The 12,176-nt window shown below is 44.2% G+C and overlaps 1 protein-coding gene across 1 annotated transcript in view; it reads left to right on the forward strand.

Annotated features, from left to right (window-relative positions):
* Positions 1–10,640: 10,640 nt before the first annotated feature.
* The window catches only part of LOC147607513 (tobamovirus multiplication protein 2A-like), a 75,049-nt gene continuing 73,513 nt past the window's right edge, over positions 10,641–12,176 (forward strand). Inside the window, exons 1-2 of the mRNA XM_086790867.1 lie at positions 10,641–11,018; positions 11,119–11,476. Coding sequence (XP_086646993.1) covers positions 11,160–11,476 — 317 coding nt within the window. The 5' untranslated portion in view covers positions 10,641–11,018; positions 11,119–11,159. The remainder of the gene's footprint in view (positions 11,019–11,118; positions 11,477–12,176) is intronic.

A 12,176-nucleotide genomic window follows, 5' to 3' on the forward strand; every position in this document is an offset into this window, starting at 1 on the left:
AGATAATGGCGAAACTTCTTAACGGAGAAAACCATGGCCAAACCTTCCCTTCCAGTCATGGTATAATTTATCTCAGCCTTGTTAAGTTGGTGGTTGGCAAAGCTGATGGGAAAATCCATCTTGTGTTCACTAGGTTGGGCCAACACAAATCCAACAGCAAAGACGGAGGCATCAATGTGGACATGGAAGATAATGTCCCAGTTGGGGGACCTTAGAATAGGAGCACTAGCCAAGGCTTTCTTGAGGGTGGTATATTCCGATTAGCATTCCTCTGGCCACTTGAAAAGGATCAAGAGTCCATAAAGAGGTCAAGATATATCAGCATTCATAAAAATGAATTGCCGATAATAGCCAACATGTCCCATGAAGTGCGGGACTCCCTTAAAATTGGTGGGTGGGGGTAGCTCAAGGATGAGCCACACCTTGCTATTGTTTGTGGAGATTCCCTTTAAGGAGACAATGTGTCCCATGATAACTCCATGCCTAACCCGAAATATGCATTGGAATGGGTTCAAGGAAATGCGATACAGTTTGCATCTTTCTAACACCTAGATAAACAGACAAGGTGTGCCTTCCACAAGGAGTTGACACAGAGGTCATCCATAAAGACATCAAGGAATTTTCAAAGATATTCCTTATAGGCTGCTAAGCACATTAGTTGTTGGAAGGTGTCGAGGGCATTGGTCAGCCCAAAGGGCATGACGTGGTATACGTAAGTGCCCCATTCTGTGGCAAAGGCTATTTTGTGCTGATCCTTGGGATCAACCAACATCTAGCTGTAGCGAGAGAATCCATCAAGGAAGCTATAGGCTTCCTTTCCTGTGACTCGTTTGAGCCATGTTTGGTGAAGGGTACAGGATAATGATCTCGTATGGTGGTGGTATTGACCGTTTTGAGGTCCATGCACACTCTTACCTCCTCATTCTTTTTGGGCACTATCATGATGGGTGATACCCATTCTATGTGCTCTATTTTGTAGATGAATCCAGCGTTAATGGGTCTATTGATTTCTTCTCGGACCATCTTGGAATACTTTAGGTTCATAGAATAAGCCCTTTGTTTGACCGATATCACTCCATTGACCTCGGAATGGTGTGCTTCACTACTTTGGGAGGTACACCTTTCATATCCATGTACTTCCAAGTGAAGCAATCTTGGAATTCTATGAGTAGAGCGATGAGCTCGGTCTCTTCCTTTGGTAGAGAGGTCATCTCTAATGTATACTGGACTCAGGTCTCTTCCTTTGGTAGAGAGGTCATCTCTATGTATACTGGACTCAGGTCTTCACTCGGGCTTGCCAGATTAATTTCTTTTACCTTGGCTAGACCATCATATGAGGTCCTTGGTTGTCCATTGTGGGACCTTTAGGCCGAGTCATATTGCACAAATCGAGGCGTTGAAGTGTTTGAGCACTTGTTTGGTCTCTTCTGCCTTAACGCTTTCTTCTTCTGTCAAATTTTTGGCTTCTTTTTTGTGTCAGTGCTAACTTCTTATTGCCGCATGCTTTACACGCGAGCGGCAAAGCTTTTTGGGTTTGGGTTCGGGTTCGGGTTCGGGTCAACGGGTTCCATTGGCTTTGGGGTGGTCGTGTGGAACAGCAGAGGGAGCTATTTGCGAACTCCTTTTGCCATATTTGGTTTGAAGTGGTCATGTGCTTCAACCACCCCAACATATTTTAGTCGATGGGTGTCTCAATTGTTAGGGAACACATAGTGTTCTGCCCCAAGGAATCCATCAGGCTTGCGAGTTATGAGTGAGTGTGTTTTTCTTTATAGTTCCACTTTATTAGCTTGTTCAAGTTCATGAGTGGCGACATTAGACATGCATGCAGTGCTAAGCATATAGAGAGATGTGACCTCCTGCCCGTTTGCTGTAGCAAACCTGGTTCCCGTGTGTCTAGGTCCAGGGTAGCAAGGATACACATACAATTCTTAGAGTCTTTTGGCTACAAAAGAGGTGCACATTCCTCGCTATCCTTCTCATCATCTAGTGTTTTATGGCACGTTTGGCACAGATGGACTGTAGTGGGATTTGCTAGTTGTTACTGAGTCCTCTGCAAATGGGACCTTTGGGCTGAGTCATATCCCAATCGTGGATCATTTTAATTTCCCTCATGAAAGGTTGTCCAAGGATGAAGTCATATGAAACTGGCTTGTGACGTCCGAAGTTCACCACTACAAAGGTGTGACAGAAGGTGGTTCCAAGGATCTTTATTTTCCAATCCTTCAATAGATTGGTGGCTTCGTCAACGAGATTTACCAATTATGTTGTGTCATCCATGGCAGGTGCTCCCCATTTTTCCTAACATTTTTTTGTAACAATGCTCACTCCTGCTCCCTGTCTAGGATTGTTGTGAGCTGAAGGATGTCAAAGGTTATCGGCAATGCAACATTGAGTTCATTGCCTTCAAAGTATTGTCCGAGCTTATTTACTCAAACTATGGGGGTGCCAATGATCTCGTGGGGTTCAATGAGCTCTTCTTCCTCTGAGAAGACTCATTAGAGCTATCTAGCTCTATGGATTCTTGCATGCCTGCCTCGAGGCGTCCCTCCATCCAATCCTTCTGATCTTTCCATAAGCTTGGGCTACCTTAAATATCACGCGGTTTGGGCCAGTTAGCAACGCTTTCAATCTTTTTGGAGTCTGTTCGTTTCATTTCCTCTTGACATAATTTTCTCTTATTGGGATTGACATAGAGCTGATTCTCTTGAAGAAGTAAGAACACTTTTTCTAAATGTTGTTCGTGCTCTTGATGATTCTTACTGAAACCTAAGATATCATCAAAAAACACTACAACAAAATTTTGATGTTTCAAGAATATTCTATTCATCATTCTATTGAAAGTATCTAAAGCAATAGTCAAACCAAATGGCATAACTAAAAACTCATAGTGATCGGTTTGGGTTCTAAAAGTAGTCTTGAAAATATCCCCTTCATCCGTGGGTGGTAATCGGGCTTGCTAAAAACTTATGCTCCCTTGAGCTTGTCTAGCAAGTCATCCACTCGTGGTATTGAATACCAGTTCTTGATAGTAATCTTGTTTAAATCACGATAATCGATACACATTTGATATGTCCCATTAATCTTGTCTCCATCTTCCTAGACCTGTAGCTCTTACACGGATCCACTTCTAGGACAATAAAGAAAAGAGAGACTTGCAAGAAAATATATTATTCAACCCAATCAACTCATCAAAAACCACAAGTTCAACATATTCAAGGTTTGAATAAATAACATGTAAAACACTTAGCTTATGAAAATATCTCAACATTGGGTGCAATCTTCCCCCCTCATGTATGGGGTCTCTCCCCCCACATGAGTATTTATATAATTTTCTCTTCCAAAATAGACCATAGTCTCAAAAAATACAAAAAGATACTTTTACTTGCACTACACTCTCTTATGCTCAAAATAGTGTCCATAAATTAAGGCTAAGGTTAAAACATGTCACGCTTTACAAAAGTATTAAAGTTCAAGTCTAAGCTTGATAAATCTAAGCTTCCAAAAATAAATCAAAACGTGCACAAGCTAGCTCATATATATATATATATATATATATATATATATATATATATATATATATATATATATATAAGCTTGTTTACAAAAATGTGTGTCAACAAATAATATTGTGCGTATCCTCCTCAATCTTCTGAATCCTCTTCACTTATAAAATAACTAACAATAAATTGGTAAACAAATATTCCATAAGTATACAAACCATCACCACACACATGTTTGTCAGACATAAATAACCCAAAAATCACCCTTCCATATAAACTAATTGTAACAAACATTGGAGGCTCCAATCATGTATCAATGTACACCAAACATATTAATATTTATAATGGCATCACCTATGATATTAACATGATTTGACATGACGCAAAGATAATCCTTAGAAAAACAACATTGGAGCTAGAAGCCCCATTTAATCAATGTAAGCTCTAGGAAGGGTGCCACACTCTCAGAAAAACAACATTGAGGCTAGAACATTGAGGCTAGAAGCCCCCCTTTAATTAATGTTTGCAGGCTCCAAGCTTGATTTTTTACGGGCATCTTTGCCCTTCAAAATTGATGGGTTTTCTGAAATATAGTAAGTTAATGTGTATTGTAGTCAAAAAGTCAAGCAAACAAAGTCAAGTCTCGAGTTTCGACTTTACTCTGGAATTTTGGTCGACCTCCAGGCTCCCACGCAAATCTCCTTCATTTATCAGTTTGCAAATTACTAGATACTTTAGAGCCCAGCCAAGCTCTGTTTCTTCCCCTGTTTCCCGCCCTTTCAATCTGCAGCGCAGGCTCTCTTTCTCTGCGGGCGGATGCCCTCCCAAGTGCATGGGCACTGAGCGGAGGAGCCCGTCCTTGATTAGACCACAGACCGTATCAGCTTCACCTGCAAAAGTAAGTCCAATGCTCAGCAGTCACTTTAACTTAGCATCTCCTTCAACCTCTCAGTTACCCCCCCCACCCAACCCGTGGAACCCCATCCCTGAAAAGTCGTGGAGTGGAGAGAATATCATGGAAGCAGTAATGGACGAAAACTCAAGACTCATGCAGGAATTAAAAGATGCCAAAGCTCAGCTCTTAATCATGAAGAACAAGGAACAGTACAAAGAGGCGTCCAGACCGACATCAAAAGAACCGGCAGCAGCAGATACAGTCCCGCCGAAAGAGACAGTCAACCTCACCGACCGAGGTAACAACGCAGCCACCACTGTCCACGTTAACCTGCCAATAGACCAGGTAAGGAGCAGAGTAGAAGATTATTCAGAAAGGTGCCTGGTGGGACTCCTATTTGGGCCTAGACCATCTAAGGAAGCCATGAGAGCCTGGATAAGAGAAAGTTGGTCCCCTCTTGGAATAGAGGTTACTCTTACACAAGCCCTTCCCAAAGGTTACTACCTCTTTTTATTCAAAGATGCAAGCATGGCAATGAAAGTAATCAGTTCTGGCCAATGGATGTTCAGACATATACCCTTTTGTTTCATGAGGTGGTCTAAGGACTTCAACCCAGACGGGCCCAAGTCGTCAGTGTATCCAGTTTGGGTCGAGCTCCCTAATCTCCCCATCCACTTAAACCCCTGGATCAAAGCTATTCTAGCCCCCTTAGGTCAAATTCTAGGAACCAAAGCCTTCTCGGATTACAACCCAGCGTGGCACCCCCAAGTCCTAGTAGAACTTGACCTTGCCCTCCCCCTCCCAGACAAGATAGAAATAGGATGTGGAGAGTTCTCTCATTCGCAGGCTATCCTCTACAAACACTTGCCTAATTCATGCTTTCATTGTGGTAAACAGGGACATCTCATCAGAAATTGCCCATTAAAAAACCCTCAGATAATCCTCCCCCAAGTAGTTGAAAAAGACCCCCCCCTCAACCCTAGCCAATCCAACTCAGCTCTCGGCCCCCCTCAGTCTGCCGGAGCCATAAAAGAACCTGAATTCGTTCAAGTCAATAGAAGGAAACCAGCCACCAAGCCCAAGCCCGCTCACCCTCTAGCCAAACCCAACAGATACTCCGTTCTTGCAGCTGTACCAGATCCAGGGGAAGCTGAAGAAGAAAATGACACTGTTGAAAGTACCCCCATCAACAAGTTGAGGCTAGACAAGGAAATTGACAATCTGGATGCTGCTGACATGGACACAACTGTCATAACAGCCTCTGAAAAGAGCCTTATCCCACCATCTGGTAACCCTAACGACATGGATATTAGCAAAGAACTCAAGAGAGGCAGAGCACAATTGGGAGCCACCCCTCAGTCAACCGCGAAAGGAGGATCCCACAAACCCCCAAATAAAAGATAATGAAAGCAGCAAGTTTCAACGTCAAAGGGCTTACTGACTCTAAGAAAGCACAGCTAGTTAAACAATGGATCAAAGCAAAAGGATTTCTGGATTTCATATCCCTTGTGGAGATCAAAACGTTAGGGGAGGAACTGAAAAGAAGGCTGCACACCATCTCCACCGATCACTTTTGGGTCCACTCACTTCATCCTCATGGAGCCGGGGGACTGGCAATAGGCATTCATTATGATAGCATTCAGGAACTTAAAGACTTTCAAATAGACTTTAACAACCAGTGGATAGTGTGCCACATGAGCAACTTCTCCTTTGTCAGTGTTTATGCCCACGGCCCTCAGAAGCTGAGAACCAGGACCTGGAATTCTATGCTAAGACTTAGAGCACCACTGCTGATAATGGGAGACTTCAATATGGTAGAAACCCTCAAAGATAGATTCAGATCCAAAGGGCTCGCCCTGGCGGGATCAGAGAAGCAAGCTTGGGATAAGGTAAAACATAAATTCAACCTGCAGGATCTAGGTCAAGAAGGAAGTTTTTCATGGCAGAACTACTCCTCAGGCGACCTGGCCAGAAAAGCCAGGTTGGACAGAGCATACGCAAGTGGTGAAATCTTCTCCAAATTCAACAGATGCGAATGTGTTGTAGATACAACCACATGCATCTCAGATCATTACCCTATCATTACAACAATGGATAACCTGGAACACAGACACAAAGCGTGCTGGTTTCATACAGATCCAGCCCTATTCAAATTGCCACTAGTTCAAGAAGAAGTCAAAAGCATCTGGGAATCCTTCTTCACCAAAAACCTCCCCCCGGCCAAAGCTTGGAACCTTGCCGTCAAGTCAACCCAAAACCTCCTCAGGCAAGTCAGAAAAGAGGTTGCAGCCCATAGAGGCAGCAGACTCACAAAGCTCCAAGAACAACTGCAACAGCAAGAGGCTTCTGGAAACCCAGCCAATACCAACCTGATCAGAGCCAGGATCAAAAGAGAGGAAGAAATAGCTCTGCAACACACTAAACTATTTACCAGAGAATGGTGGACAGGAAAAGCAGACAGACCAAACCAAGAAATGTTTAAAACCCTCAAGGTCAAACAAAGGCAAGAGCATATCCCCCTGCTAACAAACAAGGAAGGAATCCTGGCGGTTACCCAAGCTGAGAACAGAAAGCTGATTACTGAATACTACAGCAACATCTTCAAGGAAGAAGGACCTCCCTCCCCATCCAAGGCAGCGGCAATGGAAACAATAAAACAAGTCAGACCTTCAACAGTCCCAGCCAACATAGCTGCTACTCTAGAGAAAGAAATCACTCAGGAGGAAATCAAAGAGGTCATCTATTCCCTCAAACCTAACAAGAGCCCAGGTGAGGATGGTCTCCCAGCCGAGTTTTTTCAATCCTTTTGTGAGGTGCTAACAGGCCCCATCCTCAAAGTTTGGCATGAATCGCTGAAATACGGAGCACTGCCAGCTCAAATTAATAATGGTCTCATCAAGTTGATCCATAAAAAAGGCCCCAAGGAGATCATGGGAAACTGGAGACCTCTCACTATGCTAAACAGCGTCTACAAAATCTTAGCAAAAGTTCTAGCCACTAGAATGAGCAAGCACATGAACCAATGGATCTCAAGGGAACAAAAAGGATTCATCAAAGGCCGGTACATCCTGGACTCTATAATCGCCCTATGGGAAGGATTCGAATATGCAGAAAAATCCAGCCAGGATTTCCTTTTTATCAAGATAGACTTTGAGAAAGCATACGACAGAATCCAGTGGGACTACATCCTCCAATCCCTAAGAGATATGGGGCTGGGACCTCAGTTCACCCATATGGTCCAGACACTTTTTGGGAATGCCAAAGCCAAAGTTATCCTCAACGGCGGAGAGCTGTCAGACCCCTTCCCTCTTGAAAAAAGCATCAGACAAGGGTGCCCTCTAGCTCCCCTACTCTATGCTATAGCTGCAGATGGGCTCAATTGGCTGATAAAGGACAAGATAAACAAAGGGGAACTAGCGGGCATCAAACTTCCTAACGGAGAGCAAATGTGCACACAGATGTTCGCGGACGACACCAACAGCCTCATAGCAAACGAAGAGGAGAATATCAAGGTACTTTGGAGCTGTCTCCAAACTTACTGTGAGGCTTCAGGATCCAAAGTCAACCACAGTAAAACAGGTATCAAAACTCTCATTGTACCCCCCCCCTCGTGGCTCATGGAAACAGGATGCCATAGCATCCAAGATGGGGAAATCTTCAGGCTTCTTGGAATTCCCATGGGATTCAGAGTGTCAATGAAGCAAAGATGGAAATGGGTAATGGAAAAAATAGAAAGTAAGCTGCTTAGATGGAAAAGGAAGCAACTTTCTCTAGCAGGTAGAATTATGGTCATCAACCACTTCATCATCCCTGCCACAATTTACTTCCTCAGCTGCTGGAGGCCTCCTGATGCTGATCTTAACGAATTTACTAAGCTATGCAGAAACTACCTGTGGGGAGGGGACCCATGGATCAAAAGCAGACCTAAAGTTAAATGGGAGATATGCACGGTCCCCAAAATCAAGGGAGGCCTGGGGATTCTGGATATCCGGCTGCTAGCAGACAGATTGGCTGCTAAATGGATAATCAGAGCTTTGGAAAACCCATCTGAAGATTGGGCTCAGCTTCTGGTCAAAGACCTCCCCAGATTTACTATTACCGGACACAATAAATGGGTAAATCTACCCATGATCACCATAGTAGCATCAAAACATCCCATTACCCCCAAAGGGAGTCATCTTGTTACCTCAATCTGGAAAGCCTGGTTCAGATCTAAAGGAGCACTATCCATCAATCTCAATGACAAAAAATCAGAAGGGTTAATAGTTGCCGACTCCTGCTGGTGGTCTTTTCTCCCTCAGCCTCTACTAGAACCAGAAGAAGAAAAAATTGCCCTCAATCTGCACAGGAAAGGACTTGCTACTTGGGCAGATATATTTAACCCCCTCACCGGTACGTGGCTCACAAGAGCAGAGCTGGTAGGAAAATACGACTGCAGAACCCCAGAACTAGATCTAGTACAAAGCAGAACTTTCCAATGGAATACCCAGGAAATCTGGAGAATTAGCAGTCCCCCCAAATTCAACTTCCTGGCCCTTCGCTGGATAAAAAATAAACCCATCCTTCCCATTCCCTTTCTTGAAAAGTCCCCCCCTATCCAGGTTACTCTGAACCGCAGATGGAATATAGCCTGGGACAGGAAAAGATGGTACAGCTGCCTCAAGGAGTTGTGGAGTCAGCACATAGAGCCTAAGAAATCTTGTCTCGCATGGCTGATTGCCTACAGAGCCATCTGGACCCAGTGTAAGGCAGCCAAGTTCAACATTGCCACTGACCAATGTTCCAGATGTGGCCTCCCCGAGGATGATCTACACATTTTTATTCACTGCAAGCACATCTCAGAATCCTACAAAGAGCTGCAGTCAGTTATTCTAAGCTGGGGGAAAGAAATAAACTGGAAGAACACAATTCTTGGGGAAAATATAGGATGCTCTACAGCTCTTTGGAATGCAATAAGGTGCGAGTACATTTGGCATGCATGGCTGCAGAGGTTAGCTGCCACTTTTGATAATCCTGAAATTAAGGGTCCTCCCCTAGCAGAATGCTTGATCACAACATGCATTAGATACTGGAACAACCAAACACAAGCCCTTTTCAAGCTAGAGAATAGGCTGATGATTAAATTACAAAAGAGGAAATCAGATTACACAATGAATCAACTTGAAAAAACCAGAGACAAGATCCTTTTAATCCTCTCAAAAGACAGAGCATTAATAGAAGCTATCAGAAGGATGCAGTAAACTACCCTAACCCTCCCCTCACAGGAGAAGAGAGTAACACCAGACATGCAGTCATTAATCAACCAAGAGAAGTCAAAAGGCAGCTAAGGTAAAGTGACCTGTCGACATTATGGAGTCACCGGCGTTCTGTCCACCAGGATTCATGGAGAGGCTAACACATATCGGCAAAGCAGGCATGTTCACAACCTCAAGACACCGATGTGCCAGAGTCATCGAAAACAGAACCCCAAATCATCAAGGGACCGGTGCCAGCCTCAGCACCCTCTCTGTACCTGCAAAGAAGGAAGGGTCAGAACGAAACACATTATCCAGCATCAAGAGAGGAAGGCTTACTGTGATTCAAGAGGGAAGTCCAGGTGTCCCATAAGGGATCCCTTCAAAGAATCGATACCAATCGGTCACAAAGGGATAGGAATACACAAGACTCCCAGGGGTAGTCCCCCTTCAGCCTCCAGAAGAAAGAAAAGACGCAGATCAGAAGGCTGTCTTTCAGGGGCGCCTGCAAATCGGAACAAGGATCAACGCCGCCCTCCCTCAGATTGGAGATGCGTCGACCGAGCCAGAACAGACCGAGCCGGAAGAGACAAAGGAGGAAGGGCCATTCAGCAAGTTGAAGATCCCCTTCAAGCACCTACAGGCGGCCTGAGCGAGAGAAGGTGCCTGCGGTAGGCAGAGAAGGAAGGAAGGCTCAACTGATCGAGAAGGCGGTCGATCATGCTCAAGGATGAAGACTAGCCATGCAAACCAATCCCCATCGCCCCTCCCACGCGGCGCACATGCCACCACGTGCTTGGTGTGCGCCAAGTGGCTGTTCCTTCTTCGGATCCCCCTGACTCAGCGAAATATTGTAAATTTTTCCTTTTTCGAATCATGCATGTCCACGTGGCATTAAGGACACGTGGCCTTTGTAATTTTGCCCCTCTGTTTTCATAATTCAACAGCCTTAAAAAAAAAAAAAAAAAATCTCCTTCATTTAATGCATTGCAGCTTTAAAACGAAACCGTGGGCGGCGTTGATAGTGCACGACCATGGTAATTTAATGTGCATTGAGCCCTCGAAAGGGCTTCGTCGGCCACGTGTCAGAAGTAGACTAGCGTAACGCGTCTTGTCTTGCCGCCCAAGTGAACATAGCATCGCAACTGCAAAAACCAGATGAAGACGCGGAGGCTTGCCGCAGCAACCCTGGCTATGGCAAGAAAACCCTAGAAGCGCTGGTTCTCCTCTGAACGCTAGCTCCTTCAACAATATGAAAAGAACAAGCCAACAAACCCTAGAAGTGCAGGAGCATCAGGCTGATGGATCTGCAACCCTAAGGCTTGATACCAAAACGTGCTAACCAGAGGGTTTCAAGCAGAAAATCTCTGTTTCCTTGTCGTATTGGTGAGTACAGAAGATTTAGTCTGTTGATGGTTAGCCTTGAGATTCTACCTTTTCTTAAGCAGTCCCTTCTCATATGGTTTTGCTTTTCCTTTTTTGCTAGCTAGAAAAAGCAGAGTTTTTTGCACATATCCCACAGACAAGATGACTTGCAGAGGCTTCATTCAGATTTTGCTGAAAGTCATCAACTTCCTTTTCTTATTGGTCGGGCTGGCCATGATTGGCTATGGCATATACATGGTTGTTATATGGAGTAACAGTTTGTCATCATCATCTACAACGCCACCTTCAGATGAGACTGGTTTTCACCATGGTTCGTCACCAGCTCTTCTCCTTGTAAAGGATTTCGACACAGATAGTGGTGTCCATGTCTGGCAGCACAGGAGAGTTCTGCTTCAGAAAGTTTTAAAATCCGAGCATGTACCCTTGTCGTCATTCTGGAGGCGCATTTCTACGGCATGGTAAGTTTTCTTTCTGCCAGCAGTTTCTACTCTGTGCCCATGCTTTAATGACATTATACTACACAATGCAGCAAGAGACGTCTCAAATCCAACGTCTTTTGTCATGCGTTAGTTAAGTTCATACTTCTACTTATGCAAGGAATCTTATTGGGTAAAGATGAAGACTGTCTACGCAAGCTGGTCTCTTTAAAGCCCATGTGGGAGGGTGAAATGTGTTTTAGGGTTTTCCATTGCTTGGGTTAGTAAATTGAGAGAGAGAGAGAGGGAGGTCTACAAAAGACCTAAGGGTCTATGAAACAAAAAGAACTACAATGAATCCATGAAGTAATTGTATCACGGGAAAAAAGACAGCAAATTGAAAGAAAGCGAAGCAAATATAAAACACAGATGTAGGCCTAGGTACAACACCTGTAAATGCCGTAGGTGCTGCACAATGGTGAGAAAGCTGCTAATGACCTCAATTGAATGCTGAAAAATGAGATGAACTGGGGAAAGGGAGTCAGCCCTTATATATTCCCCTAGGATGCTGGTCTTCTGACAGCATGGCAGTAGCATAAAATGCTACAAAAAATGCCTAAAAATCCCAAAAAATGGTAGAAAAAATGTTGAATAATCTCTGCTAAGATATGCCAATGCAGGGCCTCATAAATGGCCAATACAAGCATGAAAAAGGTGATGTAGACCCTTTGGAGATGATATA

Source organism: Cibotium barometz, chromosome 55, assembly GCF_041138505.1.
Source record: "Cibotium barometz isolate CiBa-2024 chromosome 55, ASM4113850v1, whole genome shotgun sequence".
NCBI lineage: Eukaryota > Viridiplantae > Streptophyta > Polypodiopsida > Cyatheales > Cibotiaceae > Cibotium > Cibotium barometz.